At 50.6% G+C, this 20125-nt stretch overlaps 1 protein-coding gene across 1 annotated transcript in view; it reads right to left on the bottom strand.

Moving 5' to 3' along the window:
- The window catches only part of LOC147725804 (histone-lysine N-methyltransferase NSD2-like), a 262511-nt gene that overhangs the window by 65740 nt on the left and 176646 nt on the right, over positions 1 to 20125 (bottom strand). Inside the window, exon 8 of the mRNA XM_086959981.1 lies at positions 10267 to 10383. Coding sequence (XP_086816107.1) covers positions 10267 to 10383 — 117 coding nt within the window. The remainder of the gene's footprint in view (positions 1 to 10266; positions 10384 to 20125) is intronic.

The following is a 20125-nucleotide window of genomic DNA, read 5'->3' as shown; positions in this document are numbered from 1 at the left end:
GGACGCGGTGCTTCAACTGACAGGAGGCGGAGTGTGGCTGCGCCTGTATCATTGCTGGTCTGAAGTCAGCTGGCCTCAGCCTGCTAATTCAACACCGTGAAAAAAAATAACTCGTAGTTGTAAGAACATAAGACCAAACCAGACAGTACAGGTATGCATTTAACCACTGCAGCACCATTTTGGGCCAAAAAACAATGATTTTGCACACAGCATGGGACCCTGTTTCAGCAACAGCCTGTACGGGAAACCTTTTCTGTTTCCAGTGTTATTGTGAAACACTCGATTATTGGTGCCGGTGGACCCACAAAAGTAAACTGGGGAAAGAGCCTCTGACAGCGGCATCCCTAATCCCAAGCGTAGCCCCATAATAGAGGACTGGGGCAGATGCAGCGAGTCAATGAACTGCCACACGAGGCAGAGACCGTAACAAACATGGTGGCGCCCCGGAGCCTGAATAAAGCCCCGCAGAGGTGACTGATCGGAGTGCCGAAAGAGGTGCCAATTTTGTGCCCACAGGAAGGACAGCCGCCGCAGAGAGACAGACGTGACGGTTCCCGCAAACCCCAAGAGAAGGCCGCACCACAAATACCCGAGGTGATCGCTGGGGGTAACAGCAGCAGCAGTGGAGACATGACAGGTGCACATGCCACAAAGCCATGTCTCAGCTCGATCCGAAAATGCTGCCACTCACAAATGGCGGTACCAGCGAGAGACTTTCCCCCGGCCGGAGTGAGGAGACTCTCAGCTTGGAGGTCGCTCCAGGACAAGCAGTCACAGACAGAAAACGGGGAACCACCGAAGAGCTATTGCCCCTTTCCTCTGTTCCATTAAAATAAGAACAGCAACCCGAGCGATCAGCGCCAGGCCTCAAGGCGCGAGGGAGGAGTTACAACCATGGGACGAAGCCACACAGGGGCGAGACCATCAAGGAGAGGGGGAACTGAGAAAAAGGACAAAAAGCAGCAATATAAAACCAGTTTTTTATGTACCTTTATATAGCCCCAAGACGGCCTGAAAGTATTGGAGCGCAGTACATGAGTCAGAGGGACCCTGCGGTCCGCGCCTGCCTACCGTAAGGTTCAGCCTCTAAGTGACGTCAGGCGGGAGCACGCCCTTTCGCGCAGGTGCAGAGTGTTCTTGGCCGCTTCTCCGGGTCCGCTTGCTGATGGCGTACAAGAGGCGATGAACGGCACTGGAGTCCCTGGCCGCGTCGCCCCCGCCCGCCGTAGCAGCACTGGAGCCCCTGGCCGCGTCGCGCCCGCCCGCCGTAGCAGCACTGGAGCCCCTGGCCGCATCGACCCCGCCCGCCGGCCCATCCATTGGGAGCCGGGCAGAAGGAGCCCACAAGAAAACAGGGATTTCATCAAGAAAAGAGCCCGGTGAGGTAAGGGGGGGGAGCGTGTGTGTATGCAGTGTGTGTGTGCGTGTGTGCGTGTGTGCGTGTGTGCGCGTGTGTGCGTGTGTGTGCGTGTGTGTGCGCGTGTGTTTATGCGACGGCGGGGGTGGGTTCTCTGTATGTATGGGTGCGTGCGTGCATGGGCGCTCGTGTGCGTGTCTCTGTGTATGCGTGTGTGGTGTTGGAGCTTCCGGGGGGGGGGGGGGGGGGGGGGTAGACACGCTAAGACCCTGTGTAAGGTTATGATAGACTAGGAGCAGTGACTCCAGGATGGACACGTTAACAGCCTGTATAAGGTTATGATAGATTCGGAGCAGTGACTCCAGGACACGCTAAGAGCCTGCATAAGGCTGTGACTGACTCGGAGTAGTGACTCCAGAACATGCTAAGAGCATGCGTAAGGTTATGACTGACTCAGAGCAGTGACTCCAGGACACACTAAGAGCCTGTATTTGGTTATGGACTCGGAGCAGTGACTCCAGGACACACAGAGCCTGTATACGGTTATGATGGACTCGGAGCAGTGACTCCAGGACACGCTAAGAGCCTGTATAAGATTATGATGGACTCGGAGCAGTGACTCCAGGCCACACTAAGAGCCTATATAAGGTTATGATAGACTCGGAGCAGTGACTCCAGGACACGCTAAGTGCATGTACAAGGTTATGATAGACTCAGAGCAGTGACTCCAGGACACGCTAAGAACCTGCGTAAGGTTATGATGGACTCGGAGCAATGACTCCAGGACATGCTAAGAGCCTGTATAAGGTTATGATGGACTCGGAGCAGTGACTCCTGGACACGCTAAGAGCCTGTATACAGTTATGATGGACTCGGAGCAGTGACTCCAGGACACTCTAAGAGCCTGTATAAGGTTATGATAGATTTAGAGCAGTGACTGCAGACCCGCTAAGAGCCTGCATAAGGTTATGATAGACTCGGAGCAGTGACTCCAGGATATGCAAAGTGCCTGTATGAGGTTATGCTAGACTAAGCAGTGACTCCAGGACACGCTAAGAGCCTGTAAAATGTTATGATAGACTCGGAGCAGTGACTCCAGGACACGCTAAGAGCCTGTATACGGCTATGATTAACTCGGAGCAGTGACTCCAGGACATGCTAAGAGCCTGTATAAGGTTACGATAGACTCCGAGCAGTGACTCCAGGACACACTATGAGCCTGCGTAAGGCTATGACTGACTCTGAGCAGTGACTCCAGGACATGCTAAGAGCCTGTATAAGGTTAAAATAGACTCGGAGCAGTGACTCCAGGACATGCTCAGTGCCTGTATGAGGTTATGATAGACTCGGAGCAGTGACTCCAGGACACACTAAGAGCCTGCGTAAGGCTATGACTGACTCTGAGCAGTGACTCCAGGACATGCTAACAGCCTGTATAAGGTTACGATAGACTCCGAGCAGTGACTCCAGGACACGCTAAGAGCCTGAATAAGGTTATGATGAACTCGGAGCAGTGACTCCAGGACATGCTAAGAGCCTGTATAAGGTTACGATAGACTCGAGCAGTGACTCCAGGACACACTAAGAACCTGCGTAAGGCTATGACTGACTCCGAGCAGTGACTGCAGGACACATTAAGAGCCTGTATTAGGTTATGATAAACTCGGAGCAGTAACTCCAGGACATGCTAAGAGCCTGTATACGGTTATGGTGAACTCTGAGCAGTGACTCCAGGACATGCTAAGAGCCTGTATAAGTTTATAATGGACTCGGAGCAGTGACTCAAGGACACGCTAAGAGCCTGTATAAGGTTACAATAGCCTCCGAGCAGTGACTCCAGGACACGCTAAGAGCCTGTATAAGGTTAAAATAGACTCGGAGCAGTGACTCCAGGACATGCTAAGTGCCTGTATGAGGTTATGATAGACTCGGAGCAGTGACAACAGAACATGCTAAGAGCCTGCGCAAGGTTATGACTGACTCAGAGCAGTAACTCCAGGACATGCTAAGAGCCTGTATACGGTTATGATTAACTTGGAGCAGTGACTCCAGGACACACTAAGAGCCTGTATTTGGTTATGGACTCGGAGCAGTGACTCCAGGACACACAGAGCCTGTATACGGTTATGATGGACTCGGAGCAGTGACTCCAGGACACGCTAAGAGCCTGTATAAGATTATGATGGACTCGGAGCAGTGACTCCAGGCCACACTAAGAGCCTATATAAGGTTATGATAGACTCGGAGCAGTGACTCCAGGACACGCTAAGTGCATGTACAAGGTTATGATAGACTCAGAGCAGTGACTCCAGGACACGCTAAGAACCTGCGTAAGGTTATGATGGACTCGGAGCAATGACTCCAGGACATGCTAAGAGCCTGTATAAGGTTATGATGGACTCGGAGCAGTGACTCCTGGACACGCTAAGAGCCTGTATACAGTTATGATGGACTCGGAGCAGTGACTCCAGGACACTCTAAGAGCCTGTATAAGGTTATGATAGATTTAGAGCAGTGACTGCAGACCCGCTAAGAGCCTGCATAAGGTTATGATAGACTCGGAGCAGTGACTCCAGGATATGCAAAGTGCCTGTATGAGGTTATGCTAGACTAAGCAGTGACTCCAGGACACGCTAAGAGCCTGTAAAATGTTATGATAGACTCGGAGCAGTGACTCCAGGACACGCTAAGAGCCTGTATACGGCTATGATTAACTCGGAGCAGTGACTCCAGGACATGCTAAGAGCCTGTATAAGGTTACGATAGACTCCGAGCAGTGACTCCAGGACACACTATGAGCCTGCGTAAGGCTATGACTGACTCTGAGCAGTGACTCCAGGACATGCTAAGAGCCTGTATAAGGTTAAAATAGACTCGGAGCAGTGACTCCAGGACATGCTCAGTGCCTGTATGAGGTTATGATAGACTCGGAGCAGTGACTCCAGGACACACTAAGAGCCTGTGTAAGGCTATGACTGACTCTGAGCAGTGACTCCAGGACATGCTAACAGCCTGTATAAGGTTACGATAGACTCCGAGCAGTGACTCCAGGACACGCTAAGAGCCTGAATAAGGTTATGATGAACTCGGAGCAGTGACTCCAGGACATGCTAAGAGCCTGTATAAGGTTACGATAGACTCGAGCAGTGACTCCAGGACACACTAAGAACCTGCGTAAGGCTATGACTGACTCCGAGCAGTGACTGCAGGACACATTAAGAGCCTGTATTAGGTTATGATAAACTCGGAGCAGTAACTCCAGGACATGCTAAGAGCCTGTATACGGTTATGGTGAACTCTGAGCAGTGACTCCAGGACATGCTAAGAGCCTGTATAAGTTTATAATGGACTCGGAGCAGTGACTCAAGGACACGCTAAGAGCCTGTATAAGGTTACAATAGCCTCCGAGCAGTGACTCCAGGACACGCTAAGAGCCTGTATAAGGTTAAAATAGACTCGGAGCAGTGACTCCAGGACATGCTAAGTGCCTGTATGAGGTTATGATAGACTCGGAGCAGTGACTCCAGGACACGCTAAGAGCCTGTATAAGGTTATGATAGACTCGGAGCAGTGACAACAGAACATGCTAAGAGCCTGCGCAAGGTTATGACTGACTCAGAGCAGTAACTCCAGGACATGCTAAGAGCCTGTATACGGTTATGATTAACTTGGAGCAGTGACTCCAGGACATGCTAAGAGCCTGTATAAGGTTACAATAGCCTCCGAGCAGTGACTCCAGGACACGCTAAGAGCCTGTATAAGGTTAAAATAGACTCGGAGCAGTGACTCCAGGACATGCTAAGTGCCTGTATGAGGTTATGATAGACTCGGAGCAGTGACTCCAGGACACGCTACGAGCCTGAATAAGGTTATGATGAACTCGGAGCAGTGACTCCAGGACATGCTAAGAGCCTGTATAAGGTTACGATAGACTCCGAGTAGTGACTCCAGGACACACTAAGAGCCTGCGTAAGGCTATGACTGACTCTGAGCAGTGACTCCAGAACACGCTAAGAGTCTGTATAAGGTTACAATAGCCTCCGAGCAGTGACTCCAGGACACGCTAAGAGCCTGTATAAGGTTAAAATAGACTCGGAGCAGTGACTCCAGGACATGCTCAGTGCCTGTATGAGGTTATGATAGACTCGGAGCAGTGACTCCAGGACACACTAAGAGCCTGCGTAAGGCTATGACTGACTCTGAGCAGTGACTCCAGAACATGCTAAGAGCCTGTATACGGCTATGATTAACTCGGAGCAGTGACTCCAGGACACGCTAAGTGCATGTACAAGGTTATGATAGACTCAGAGCAGTGACTCCAGGACACGCTAAGAACCTGCGTAAGGTTATGATGGACTCGGAGCAATGACTCCAGGACATGCTAAGAGCCTGTATAAGGTTATGATGGACTCGGAGCAGTGACTCCTGGACACGCTAAGAGCCTGTATACAGTTATGATGGACTCGGAGCAGTGACTCCAGGACACGCTAAGAGCCTGTATAAGGTTATGATAGATTTAGAGCAGTGACTGCAGACCCGCTAAGAGCCTGCATAAGGTTATGATAGACTCGGAGCAGTGACTCCAGGATATGCAAAGTGCCTGTATGAGGTTATGCTAGACTAAGCAGTGACTCCAGGACACGCTAAGAGCCTGTAAAATGTTATGATAGACTCGGAGCAGTGACTCCAGGACACGCTAAGAGCCTGTATACGGCTATGATTAACTCGGAGCAGTGACTCCAGGACATGCTAAGAGCCTGTATAAGGTTACGATAGACTCCGAGCAGTGACTCCAGGACACACTATGAGCCTGCGTAAGGCTATGACTGACTCTGAGCAGTGACTCCAGGACATGCTAAGAGTCTGTATAAGGTTATGATAGCCTCGGAGCAGTGACTCCAGGACACGCTAAGAGCCTGTATACGGCTATGATTAACTCGGAGCAGTGACTCCAGGACATGCTAAGAGCCTGTATAAGGTTATGATGAACTCGGAGCAGTGACTCCAGGACACGCTAAGAGCCTGTATAAGGTTATGAAGAACTCGGAGCAGTGACTCCAGGACATGCTAAGAGCCTGTATAAGGTTATGATGAACTCGGAGCAGTGACTCCAGGACATGCTAAGAGCCTGAATAAGGTTACGATAGACTCCGAGTAGTGACTCCAGGACACACTAAGAGCCTGTATAAGGTTATGATGAACTCTGATCAGTGACTCCAGGACATGCTAAGTGCCTGTATGAGGTTATGATAGACTGAGCAGTGACTCCAGGACACGCTAAGAGCCTGAATAAGGTTATGATGAACTCGGAGCAGTGACTCCAGGACATGCTAAGAGCCTGTATAAGGTTAGGATAGACTCCGAGTAGTGACTCCAGGACACACTAAGAGCCCGTATAAGGCTATGATTAACTCGGAGCAGTGACTCCAGGACACGCTAAGAGCCTGTATAAGGTTATGATGAACTCGGAGCAGTGACTCCAGGACACGCTAAGAGCCTGTATAAGGTTATGATGAACTCGGAGCAGTGACTCCAGGACATGCTAAGAGCCTGTATAAGGTTACGATAGACTCCGAGTAGTGACTCCAGGACACACTAAGAGCCTGTATAAGGTTATGAGCGGCTCGGAGCAGTGACTCTGGGACACGCTAGGAGCCTGTGTAAGGTTATGATACACTCTGAGCAGTGACTCAAGTACACGCTAAGAGCCTGTGTAAGGTGATGATCGGCTCGGAGCAGTGACTCTGGGACATGCTAAGAGCCTGTATAAGGTTACGATAGACTCGAGCAGTGACTCCAGGACACACTAAGAACCTGCGTAAGGCTATGACTGACTCCGAGCAGTGACTCCAGGACATGCTAAGAGCCTGTATAAGGTTACAATAGCCTCCGAGCAGTGACTCCAGGACACGCTAAGAGCCTGTATAAGGTTAAAATAGACTCGGAGCAGTGACTCCAGGACATGCTAAGTGCCTGTATGAGGTTATGATAGACTCGGAGCAGTGACTCCAGGACACGCTACGAGCCTGAATAAGGTTATGATGAACTCGGAGCAGTGACTCCAGGACATGCTAAGAGCCTGTATAAGGTTACGATAGACTCCGAGTAGTGACTCCAGGACACACTAAGAGCCTGCGTAAGGCTATGACTGACTCTGAGCAGTGACTCCAGAACACGCTAAGAGTCTGTATAAGGTTACAATAGCCTCAGAGCAGTGACTCCAGGACACGCTAAGAGCCTGTATAAGGTTAAAATAGACTCGGAGCAGTGACTCCAGGACATGCTCAGTGCCTGTATGAGGTTATGATAGACTCGGAGCAGTGACTCCAGGACACACTAAGAGCCTGCGTAAGGCTATGACTGACTCTGAGCAGTGACTCCAGAACACGCTAAGAGTCTGTATAAGGTTATGATAGCCTCGGAGCAGTGACTCCAGGACACGCTAAGAGCCTGTATACGGCTATGATTAACTCGGAGCAGTGACTCCAGGACACGCTAAGTGCATGTACAAGGTTATGATAGACTCAGAGCAGTGACTCCAGGACACGCTAAGAACCTGCGTAAGGTTATGATGGACTCGGAGCAATGACTCCAGGACATGCTAAGAGCCTGTATAAGGTTATGATGGACTCGGAGCAGTGACTCCTGGACACGCTAAGAGCCTGTATACAGTTATGATGGACTCGGAGCAGTGACTCCAGGACACGCTAAGAGCCTGTATAAGGTTATGATAGATTTAGAGCAGTGACTGCAGACCCGCTAAGAGCCTGCATAAGGTTATGATAGACTCGGAGCAGTGACTCCAGGATATGCAAAGTGCCTGTATGAGGTTATGCTAGACTAAGCAGTGACTCCAGGACACGCTAAGAGCCTGTAAAATGTTATGATAGACTCGGAGCAGTGACTCCAGGACACGCTAAGAGCCTGTATACGGCTATGATTAACTCGGAGCAGTGACTCCAGGACATGCTAAGAGCCTGTATAAGGTTACGATAGACTCCGAGCAGTGACTCCAGGACACACTATGAGCCTGCGTAAGGCTATGACTGACTCTGAGCAGTGACTCCAGGACATGCTAAGAGTCTGTATAAGGTTATGATGAACTCGGAGCAGTGACTCCAGGACATGCTAAGAGCCTGAATAAGGTTACGATAGACTCCGAGTAGTGACTCCAGGACACACTAAGAGCCCGTATAAGGCTATGATTAACTCGGAGCAGTGACTCCAGGACACGCTAAGAGCCTGTATAAGGTTATGATGAACTCGGAGCAGTGACTCCAGGACACGCTAAGAGCCTGTATAAGGTTATGATGAACTCGGAGCAGTGACTCCAGGACATGCTAAGAGCCTGTATAAGGTTACGATAGACTCCGAGTAGTGACTCCAGGACACACTAAGAGCCTGTATAAGGTTATGAGCGGCTCGGAGCAGTGACTCTGGGACACGCTAGGAGCCTGTGTAAGGTTATGATACACTCTGAGCAGTGACTCAAGTACACGCTAAGAGCCTGTGTAAGGTGATGATCGGCTCGGAGCAGTGACTCTGGGACACGCTAGGAGCCTGTGTAAGGTTATGACACACTCTGAACAGTGACTCCAGGACATGCTAAGTGCCTGTATAAGGCTATGATTAACTCGGAGCAGTGACTCCAGGACATGCTAAGAGCCTGTATAAGGTTATGATCGGCTCGGAGCAGTGACTCTGGGACACGCTAGGAGCCTGTATAAGGTTATGATAGACTCTGAGCAGTGACTCCTTGACACACTAAGAACCTGCGTAAGGCTATGACTGACTCCGAGCAGTGACTGCAGGACACGCTAAGAGTCTGTATAAGGCTATGATTAACTCGGAGCAGTGACTCCAGGACATGCTAAGAGCCTGTATAAGGTTACAATAGACTCCGAGCAGTGACTCCAGGACACGCTAAGAGCCTGTATAAGGTTATGATCGGCTCGGAGCAGTGACTCCAGGACACGCTAAGAGTCTGTATAAGGCTATGATTAACTCGGAGCAGTGACTCCAGGACATGCTAACTCTGAGCAGTGACTCCAGGACACGCTAAGAGTCTGTATAAGGCTATGATTAACTCGGAGCAGTGACTCCAGGACATGCTAAGAGCCTGTATAAGGTTACAATAGACTCCGAGCAGTGACTCCAGGACACGCTAAGAGCCTGTATAAGGTTATGATCGGCTCGGAGCAGTGACTCCAGGACACGCTAAGAGCCTGTATAAGGCTATGATTAACTCGGAGCAGTGACTCCAGGACACGCTAAGAGCCTGTATACGGCTATGATTAACTCGGAGCAGTGACTCCAGGACATGCTAAGAGCCTGTATAAGGTTACAATAGACTCCGAGCAGTGACTCCAGGACACGCTAAGAGCCTGTATAAGGTTATGATGAACTCGGAGCAGTGACTCCAGGACATGCTAAGAGCCTGTATAAGGTTACGATAGACTCCGAGTAGTGACTCCAGGACACACTAAGAGCCTGTATAAGGTTATGATCGGCTCGGAGCAGTGACTCTGGGACACGCTAGGAGCCTGTGTAAGGTTATGATAGACTCCGAGCAGTGACTCCTTGACACGCTGAGAGCCGGCGTTCTAAGTCCTCCTGTTCATCTCTCTGTAAAGGCTACAAAATATACCTTTAAAGCTCCTGACTGGGAGGGATGGTGGAGGTGTTGGTGGTACCAGTTTGAAGATACATCAAAATCTCTGCAGCGGTTGGCATCCACTCTGCGGCTCATGTCCAATTCAGAGCTGCAGTGTAGTCTATTGATCGTGTGCGCATGCTAGAATCATAGGGGGCAAGGTTTCTTGTTTATATTTTGAAGATTAAAACATTTCTCAGAGCAGAGGAAAGCACAGAAGTTCTTTAATGCGTAGGAGCCAGAATGTGCGGCATACCTTGTCAATGGTCAGCATGTAGAAGTGACGGGCATTCTCCTCTTGTGCCTGTTTTATCCGTGCCAAGCACTCCTCTTCATTTATAACTTCCCCAACATATTCATTTACAAATTCTCCCTGTAAGGAATAAAGGAAACAATGACTTTCAGGTTATTATCGTACTCACAGAACTGGTTCCTGCTTCGTCACAACTGAAACAGTTTCCTAAAAAAAACACATAACAACTTTAAAAGAATGTGTGCGTGTCAGTGTGTGTAGGCGCCTTTCCAACCAGTGTCACATTAACCACTTCATCATGATCTACAAATATCGCCAACATTGAAGGTTGGTGGAGACATGCCAACAGAACACAGAGCCGAGCAGGACAGAACGAGGATTAAGGGCGTTTTTTTTAAAACTGTTGCTCTCCATGTTCACTACCAGCGGGTTGAGAACCATATTCCATGGCACCTTGACGCAGGGAGTGCATGCGAGGCCAGGCTTCGGCAACCAAGTCAACCAGAACAGAGGACTGGAAACGGAACGGATATCCTTTACAGGGATAACTTCAGAGCCTGGAATCCTGAGACTCCTCAGCCTTGCAACTTGACAGTCAGGTTGGAAAACAGGACAATATGTCACGTGAATGTAACAGTTTGCAAGAACTTTTAGAAAAAAAAAAGATAACCGTATTTATGTAAAGTAAGAGCTTCTGGTGGAGACTGCAGCCAAGTAAGCAGTCTTCAAGTCAATAGATCCACGTTATCAAGTAGCTTCAGATTGAAAAGGAGCATCCATTAGACGAGGACAGTCCTCGATTCAGGTCTCATTGAGGAGATGCAAGAGTTTGAACACAGTGAAGTATTCTTAGAGGCCTCAGTGGCTACATGAATCAAGATTCCTCTTTTGACCAAATGATTAAAAAAGCAAACAAAAGCTGTGACAGATCAACACTACATGGTAACCTACTTTTTTACTAATTTATTTTGTATTCATTTACACTGGAAAAGCACGAACATTTACAATTTTCATAATAACATTAAACCCCCAGCATGTGGTGCTGCCGCAGCCCTTCAGTCCTTTACCAGCAAATGTTTCATTTACACTTTATTATCTTCCCATCCTGTATTCTCAACTAATCTGAGATCCACAGCCAGGGTGTCCTGTACTGTGTACGGGGAACGATCACTGCAAGCCCGTGCCGCAGTCTCATTAACGTTCGCCCAGTCTTGGTCAGACCGCTTCCTTTCTGGAAACATTTCCCATTTCGAGTCCCACAAGGCGGCCTTGGTGCCTGGGGAATCAGTCAATAACCCGATTATTTCCACCTACACCTTCAAATCATCGGTTAGTTTTTCATCTCGTCAATCCCTTGTCATTTGAATTTTTTCTGCAGTGGTCCTTTCTATAATATCCGTAACCCTCGCGTCACGAGCCAGCGGCTAGTCCTTGGCCAATGTAAGGCTATTCCGCTCCTAGCGAGCAAAGCGCCCAGCAGTATACATTTTTTGCAAACTTCTAGTTTTTGGTATTAATCCCAGAATACAATGCTTGATCGCAGGGACCACTATTCTATCTGTGAAGTGCTCGGCACACTAACCTATTAGAAAGTCTGCTCCAGACATCCAATGCCTCACACACTGCTTCCACCTCATTGAGACCAGACGTCCACCACCTACCTGAAGTTCAACCCAGCCCAAACAAAATGGAAATCCTACTATTTGCCAGAATAACAAACAATAAGGAGTTCAGACCTGGATCAGCAATATGAACCTAAACAGGTTCAATCTCAAACTTTCACCCAAAACTAGATCACCTGGGAACCAACTGTACTCTGAAGGAACACATCACAAAGAAATCTAAGGCAGCCTTAGAATAGCTTTCTCAACATCATCTACCGCCAACATCCACCTACCTGGTTAACAATCGCACCACCTCCAGCGGCTCTCAGCACACCTGCTACCAGGTGCTACGAAGACATCAGACTGGAGAAGACGAAGTGCCAAAAGAGAAAAATCAAGGCAACAGGCCCTCTCCATGTATGTCCACAGACTCAGGAACAATATCCTCACATCCACTGAGGCTGGCTCAGATCTCCTCAAAATTAGGAAAGAGCTGAATCCACACGGCTATAGAGGCACCATATCACAATGCAGTAACAGTACACTTCGTGCCTCCGGAGCCCACATCACGATAATCGTGCTTCGCTGCATCTCTGCCGGGGACATTGTACAAAGCTCTACTGATGTTCAGCGAGGTTCGGTGACACAAATACCACCTACGTACATAAGTCGCTAGACCTTGACTGCCCTCTGATAGCCCCTTGCTAGTGGCCCATGACAGCGACGATCCCTTCAGTTATTCATTCCATGTGTGTTTCACGAGCTAGCTGCAAAGTGTAGCTATGGTAAAACCAGATGAGTGAAAACAAACGCGCTGAGACCAGAGACAGCTGAAGTTGTGAGAGCTCAAGTCAAAATTCAGTACTCAGAAGACCCTTGTGAATGTCTTGTATCCAATGACATACAGTTATTTTACGATTATAGCACTGTCTTAATCTTCTGATCACCACTAAATAAATTGGTGGCAAGTTATTTCCTCACCCTTCTACCCCGGACTGTGGTAAGTGTTCTTACCTAACTTGAGGGTCAGTGGAAAGGCAAACAGTCAATGTTCTCCTATGGAGGAAGATAGTGTTATCGGGTCAAAGGTAAATACTTTGTTGTGGGAGTTGGTATTCAGGGCTTAGACTCAGGGGTCCCCCAGGGTCAAGGATGCACATTTATTGAACCATCAGCAGCACTAGGGCGACCGGGTGCAGAGTGCTGAGGCCCAATGTTATCCAATGAAGGATAGGGTACCTCTGACCGTGCTCCCAGGTAGGTCGCTCCCCACGCTCCTGCACGGCTCCGCCTGCATTGTTTTTGCCTAATCTTGTATTTTTCCCCTGTGCTTAACTTGCTTTCTTGCCCAGACTTGTTTATATTCCCCTGTGCCCTTACTTTCTTTCTTGCTCAGACTTGTCTTTATTCCCCTGTGCCTGTACTTGCTTTCTTGCCCAGACTTGCTTGTATTCCTCTGTGCCTGTACTGGTTTTCTTGCCTGAACTTGTTTTTCCTTCCTGTGCCCAGTTCTCCCGCGGCCACCGCCCGTTCTTCACGCCGCTGCGTCCCTGCCCCCCTGCCCCCTGCAATCCCATTCGCTGCACCGCTCCCGCCTACCAGCTGCTCCCTCAAACATCCCCACATATAGAGGCCGCGCAGCGGGCGCGCCTAAGGCAAGCCTGTCTGCGCCCATCCGCTTCCCAGTACAGGACCACTGGACCCCGCGAACGCCACGATGCCAGAACCCCCAACGCACTCAACACCGGCCGATCACACACCTGCTTCCTGGCAGCCACAAAGCTCACCAACGGAGCTTTCACCTGTAGGAACTGAAGCTTCACAAGCATCCGCCCCAACATGCTGCCGACCAGGAAAGAAGTCAACCACCTCAGATGTATCCTTCTCAACACCTGCTCCCCCCGCAAACATGTCGCTGGGACCTACTCGATTCAACCTACCCAAACGTCGCCTTCCTGACGGAGACCTGGCTGAACCCCGCCTCGGCACCCGACATAGCCATAGCCGTCCTGGAAGGCTACAAGATCACCCGCAGGGACCACACCAACGGAGCAGGAGGAGGAATCGCCATCGTCCACAGGAACACTCTCAGGAGGAGGAATCACCATCGTCCACAGGAACACTCTCAGAGTCACGACCAACACAGGCAACACCCTCAGCACCACCGAACACCTGCACTTGCAGATTCACACCGACCCAAACACCACCCTCAGCGGAACCCTTATCTACAGAACCCCCGGACCCCGACCACAGTTCAGCGACTCCATCGCCGACTTAGTCAGCACACTCACCCTCGCCTCCACGGACTACATCCTCCTCGGGGACCTGAACTTCCACCTCGAGAACAACAACGACACTAACTCCACCACTCTGATTGACAACATTGCCAACCTTGGACTAAGTCAACTCGTCACAACACCCACCCAATCTGCTGGTCACACGCTTGACCCCATCTTCTCCACAAGCCCCCACGTCTCCTTGAACCACACCACCGAACTCCACTGGACCGACCATCGCTGTATCCACTACAACTTCAAGAAACCCTCCACGCACCACCGCGCCCAACAGATGCCTCGTCGCTGCTGGAGCAGTCACCGAAGACCTGCTAACGATCACCCTCGCCCAGAGCCCACACACCGACCCCGACACCGCCATTCGCAACCTCAGACAGTCGATCAACGACTGCGCCAACACCCTTGCTCCGAGATCAAGAAACCCTCCAACAGCCACGCCAGCAAGAAAGCCAGCTGGTTCACTGAACTCATTATAAATAGACTGGACTACGGGAACTCGCTATTACTTGCAATAAATGAGCACCACCTGAAAAAGTTACAGGTTCTGCAGAACACTGCAGCGCGACTTGTTTTAGATTTACCACGAAGGTCGCCATCCGCCCCGTGCCTTAGAAGCCTACACTGGCTTCCTGTAAAAAAGCGAATCATGTTCAAAACATTGTGTTTGGTGCACAAACATATGTATGGGAATGGCCCTAAATACTGGTCCTGTAAACTTACTTGGTACGTGCCGAGTAGGCAACTTAGATCCAGCTCTGAGTCACTGCTCACCCCGCTGAGAATTCAAACTACTAGGAACGGGGGTCGTGCTTTCTCCTTTCTGGCACCCACCCTCTAGAACAAAATGCCCTTGAGCTTGCCTATGACTTCATAACACATCTGTTTCCGCAAGAAACTCAAGACTTGGCTCTTTTGCTAACTCAGCTGTCCATCCCCCGTCAGAGCCGTCTGCAAGCGCCATGAGACTCTTTGGACGTGATATGTGCGCATTACAAATGTCCTGACTTGACTTGACAAGACCACCGGGCCCCCAAGCAAACCTTGCCGAAAGCTTGAGAAGATTTGGCTCTGTGAACGAACACTGGACAGCCACGCAGCCCACAAGAACGCCACCCGCAGATACCATCACCTCATCAGATCCGCCAAAAGGGCCTCCTTGAATGACCGCCTAGACAACAACACGCACAACAGCAAAGAGCTCTTCAACATCGTGAAGGAACTCTCCAACCCCCGCACCAACACCAACGACGTCCCACCCTCGCAAGACCTGTGCGACTCGCTGGCCACTTTCTTCCACCGCAAGATCGCAGACATCCACGACAGCTTCAACACCACGACCGCCACAACAACCACTGAGACCTCCGCCCCCATGATCACCATCCGCACCAACCGCCTGGTCTCCTGGACCAACATCAACGATGACGACACCATCAAGATCATGAACACCATCCACTCCGGATCTCCGTCAGACCCATGACCACACAACATCTCCAACAAAGCCAGCACATCCATCGCACCCCATCTCCGGAAAGTCATCAACTCCTTTTTTGAGACAGCAACCATCCTGGAGAGCTGGAAGCACGCAGAGATCAACACCTTACTCAAGAAACCCAAGACGGACCCCAAGGACCTCAAGAACTTCCGGCCCATCTCCCTGCTCTCGTTCCCGGCAAAGGTCATTGAGAAGACCGTCAACGAACAACTGACCCGCTACCTCGAGGAGAACAACATCCTGGACCCTTCCCAGTCCAGGTTCCGCAGCAACCACAGCACAGAGACTGCCCTCATCGCCGCCACCGATGACTTCAAGTCCCTGCTGGACAATGGAGAAACAGCGGCCCTCATCCTCCTGGACCTGTCAGCCGCCTTCGACACGGTCTGCCACTACAGACTACGTACACGCCTCCACAACGGCGGGATCCAAGAGAAGGCCCTGGACTGGACCACCTCCTTCCTCTCTGGCAGAATACAGAGCGTCCGCTTTCCCCCCCTTCCGCTCCGAAGCCACCAAGATCATCTGCGGCGTACTGCAGGGCTCATCCCTCAGCACAACTCAGTTTAACATCTACACGGCACCGCTAGCCCACGTCGCCCGTCTGCACGACCTCAACATCATCTCCTACGCTGATGACATGCAGCTGATCCTCTCCCTCACCAAGGACCTGCACACCACCAAAACTAACCTCCACGAGGGAATGAAGGCCGTCGCTGAATGGATGAGGAACCGCCGGCTGAAGCTGAACTCGGACAAGACAGAGGTCCTGATCCTCAGATCAACCCCTTCGGCCTGGGATGACTCCTGGTGGCCGACTGCACTGGGACCCGCCCCAACACCCATCGACCACGCACGCAACCTAGGGGTCATCCTCGACTCCACCCTCTCCATGACTAAACAGGTCAACGACGTCTCCTCCTCCTGCTTCAACACCCTCTGCATGCTCCGCATGATCTACAAGTGGATCCCCACTGAAATGAGAAGAACGGTCACCCAGGCCCTCGTCAGCAGCAGGTTGGACTACGGAAACGCCCTCTACGTAGGAGCCTCGGCCAAACTACTGAGACGTTTCCAACGCATCCAGAATGCTTCTGCACGCCTGATACTAGACATCCCTCGCCGCAGCCACATCACACCCCACCTGAGAGACCTGCACTGTCTCCCGGTCAACAAGAGGATAACCTTCAAACTCCTCACCCACGCACACAAGGCACAACACCGGACCAACGTACCTCAACAGACGACTCAGCTTCTACACCCCCACCCGCCAGCTCTGCTCCGCCGACCTCGCCTTCGCACAGTACCACGCTTCCGTAGAGCGACCTCCGGCGGCAGATCGTTCTCCCACTTCTCCGCCAAGATTTAGAACACCCCCACCATCCACTTACGGCAGACCCAAGACCTGCTGACCTTCAGAAAACTCCTCAAGAACTGGCTTTTCGAGCAGTAGCAGCATTACCACTCCAGCTCCTTGAGACCCTTACGAGTGAGTAGTGCGCTTTACAAATTATATGATTGTTATCCAATGAGGGATAGGGGACCTTTGGTTGGTGGCTGCTGATGAGCAGGCCACTGGGTTGTGGGAGCAAAGCTCCTGGACTTAAGCCCAGGGGAAATGGGAGTTCAAGCCAGCACAAAAGTTGCACCCTCAGCGGCATTGAGGCGGCGGGTGCAGGGTGCTGTTTTGGCGTTGTGTGCCCTGGAGCTTTTAATGGGGAGTCTTCGGTTTACAAATACACTGCATGTTCGGGGACAAAGGTTGTCTGGGTGTGACCACCACTTGGAGAGGTAAGTTGGGAGTTTGGGGATTGGTTAGGCACCGTCAGTTGGGCGGCGGGTGCAGGGGTGCCTTTTAGGGTAGGATTTTCTTACCAGCTCCTAGTGGAGGTTGGGGAGGACCTTCTGGTTTGAGGCTGCAGGCGTCAGCTGGAGGCTTGAGGCAATTCAGGGTTCACAGGATCTCGGGTCAGGATCGCGTGAGGTCCTCCTCTTGGTGTTGGGCCACTCGGGGTCAGGATCGCGTGGGGTCCTCCTCTTGGTGTTGGGCCACCCGATCTCTGGCCGTGGGAGTCGGGTGCAGAGTGGTGGAGACTCGTGTAGTTTGCCGGACTGGAGTCTTTTGGTGAACAAACCCAGTGTTCACGGGAGGCAGTCTTTTCTTTGGAAGGCAGGGCAGGTCCTCAGGGTTCTTGAGGATGCTGGCTGCAGGACACACTGGTTTCTTGTCTGAGGAAGCAAGGTTCTGGGGTGTCCCTAAATACTAGATTAAGGGGCGTTACAGGTAGGTAAAAGGTTGGGATCAATGGTTCCCTTCCCTGGGGTGGGTACACCCCATATTATGCCACCCTCCAGTAGGAGGGGGGCATAAGCCTGTCCCTGGTTGGCTGGGTTCCCCCCACCTTCAAGATGGCGTGGACTGAGAGTTGTGCTTCACCTCCGTAAGAAAGTGGCTCTGTATATTCTAGACCAAAGTAAGGTACAGTGTGCACAGAGTTCACAGTCCCTAGAGGCTTGGCAGAGGCTAAAGTCATATATAACCTTACTCTCCAAAGTGGTAGCTTGGTCGAGCAGTAAGGCAGTATCAGAGGACAGTGTAAAGCATTTGTTGTACACTCAGTCAGCAAATGGTCTCACACACTCAAGAACAGAACTCTAGGCCAATTGATTTGTATATAATAATGTATAGTATTATTTCAGAACCACAGTAGGTATCATAAATACTTTCTCAGAATGAGATCTTGCAATTGAACACTTTCAAATAGCAGTTGACTATTAAATGCAATGGTTACACTTGTTGCAATATGCAACACAAGTTTAAGCACAAAATAACATAGCGCTCAATGGGAAGTTTTTAGTAAATGCAATAAAATCACTTTACGATAGTTTTTCTAACTCAAGGCTGGAACCAGGATTCAACCCGGGTGCATTTCCTGTAAACAGTTGAAAGAAATCGTTTTTGTTACGCAGGCGATTTTTAAGGAATATTTGTAAGTTTGGAAAATCGACACAGAATAATTTCTGGTAAAAAACAGGCAATGTATTCCTACGGAAAAAAATTGGGTTAACAGTACATCACGGTTAGAATTACTTTTCAGGTTCAGTGCTGGGCTGAAAGATACAGCAGTGATGTCTCCTGATAACCGGTGAGTAATTCGGAATTCGTTAATCGGCTGATTTTTTGTGAATATTTTAAAGTTGCAAGAGTCGACACTTAGAAGAAATTATGAGTGAAGCCCAGCCAATGATACCCTAGGGAGGAAATCAAGTTATCGGTCTTTGGGTAAGTACTCGGCTGGCAGAGTTAAGGTTCTGGGGTAGACTCAGGGGTCTCCCAGGGTTAGGTAAGTACAGTTGTTACAACCTCAGCGGCACAGGGGCAGCCGGGTGCAGAGAGAGTAGGCCCAAAGTTAGCCTATGGCGGCCAGAGGGCCTTTGCTTGGTGGATGCTTGCAGGCAGGCCACACGGCTGTGGGAGCTGAGCTCCTGGTCACTTGCTCAGGGCAAATTGGGAAGTAGGATAGGACAGATGCTGCACTCCCAGTGTCACTCGGGTGGCTGGGTGCAGGGTGATTTGGACCTTTGGTTGCCCAATGTTATTCAGTAGAAAAGCTGGAAGTTGAACAAAGGCTGCAGGCTCGGGGTCAGAGATTCTTCAGGTGCGACCACCACTTCTAGAGGTAAGTTGGGACCTGAGAGGATAGGTAGACACCCAGGAGTTGGGCACACGGGGCCGTGGGGCGCTGGGTGCAGGGGTGTCTTTTGGTGTCGGGAAATCATACCCTCAGCTGGTCGTGGTTGGAGGGGTACCTGGTTGTGAGGCTGCAGGCGCCGTCAGGATCATAGAGGAGGGTCCTTGGGTGCTGGATTCTTGGTCATAGTCGCCGGGGGGACGTCCTCATGGACTTTGTCCACTCAGGCACAGGCCGGCTCGCCGGGTGCAGAGTGTGCTGGATTTGCGGTTCCTGGCTGGCACCAGGAGTATTGCTGTTTGAGCAGAACCACTGCTCATGGGAGTCCCAGTCTCTAAGAGGGTCAAGGCAGGAAGGTCCTCCGGGTTTTCGAGGATGCTGTCCGCAGGAGACCCCAGGATTTTAGCAGGAGCAGGTTCAAGGATCTACAGGCCGGTAGGGTTGAGGCCAAGTCAATTGGTGTCGTCCTTTTGTTAGCAGCTGCACGGCAGGTCTTCTTGTTTCTTGTTGTTCTTGTTTCTATCGGGATCTTAGGAAGGAAGGTTCAGGGTGCCCCTAAATACTAAATTTAGGGGCGTTACAGGTAGGGCAAGGGCAGGGACCAATAGGTCCCTGTAATGGGGTGAGTACAGTCAAGTCAAGTTAAGTCAATTAATTTATATAGCGCGCTACATACCCAGAGGGTCTCAAGGCGCTTGAAGAGGTTGGGGAATTACATGTCGAATATCCAGGTTTTAAGTTGCTTTCTGAATGCTAGGTGGTTCTGAGTGAGGCGAAGGT

Source organism: Lissotriton vulgaris, chromosome 3_1 (assembly GCF_964263255.1).
Source record: "Lissotriton vulgaris chromosome 3_1, aLisVul1.2, whole genome shotgun sequence".
NCBI classification, from domain to species: Eukaryota; Metazoa; Chordata; class Amphibia; order Caudata; family Salamandridae; genus Lissotriton; species Lissotriton vulgaris.
This window is presented reverse-complemented; position numbering and strand designations above follow the sequence as displayed.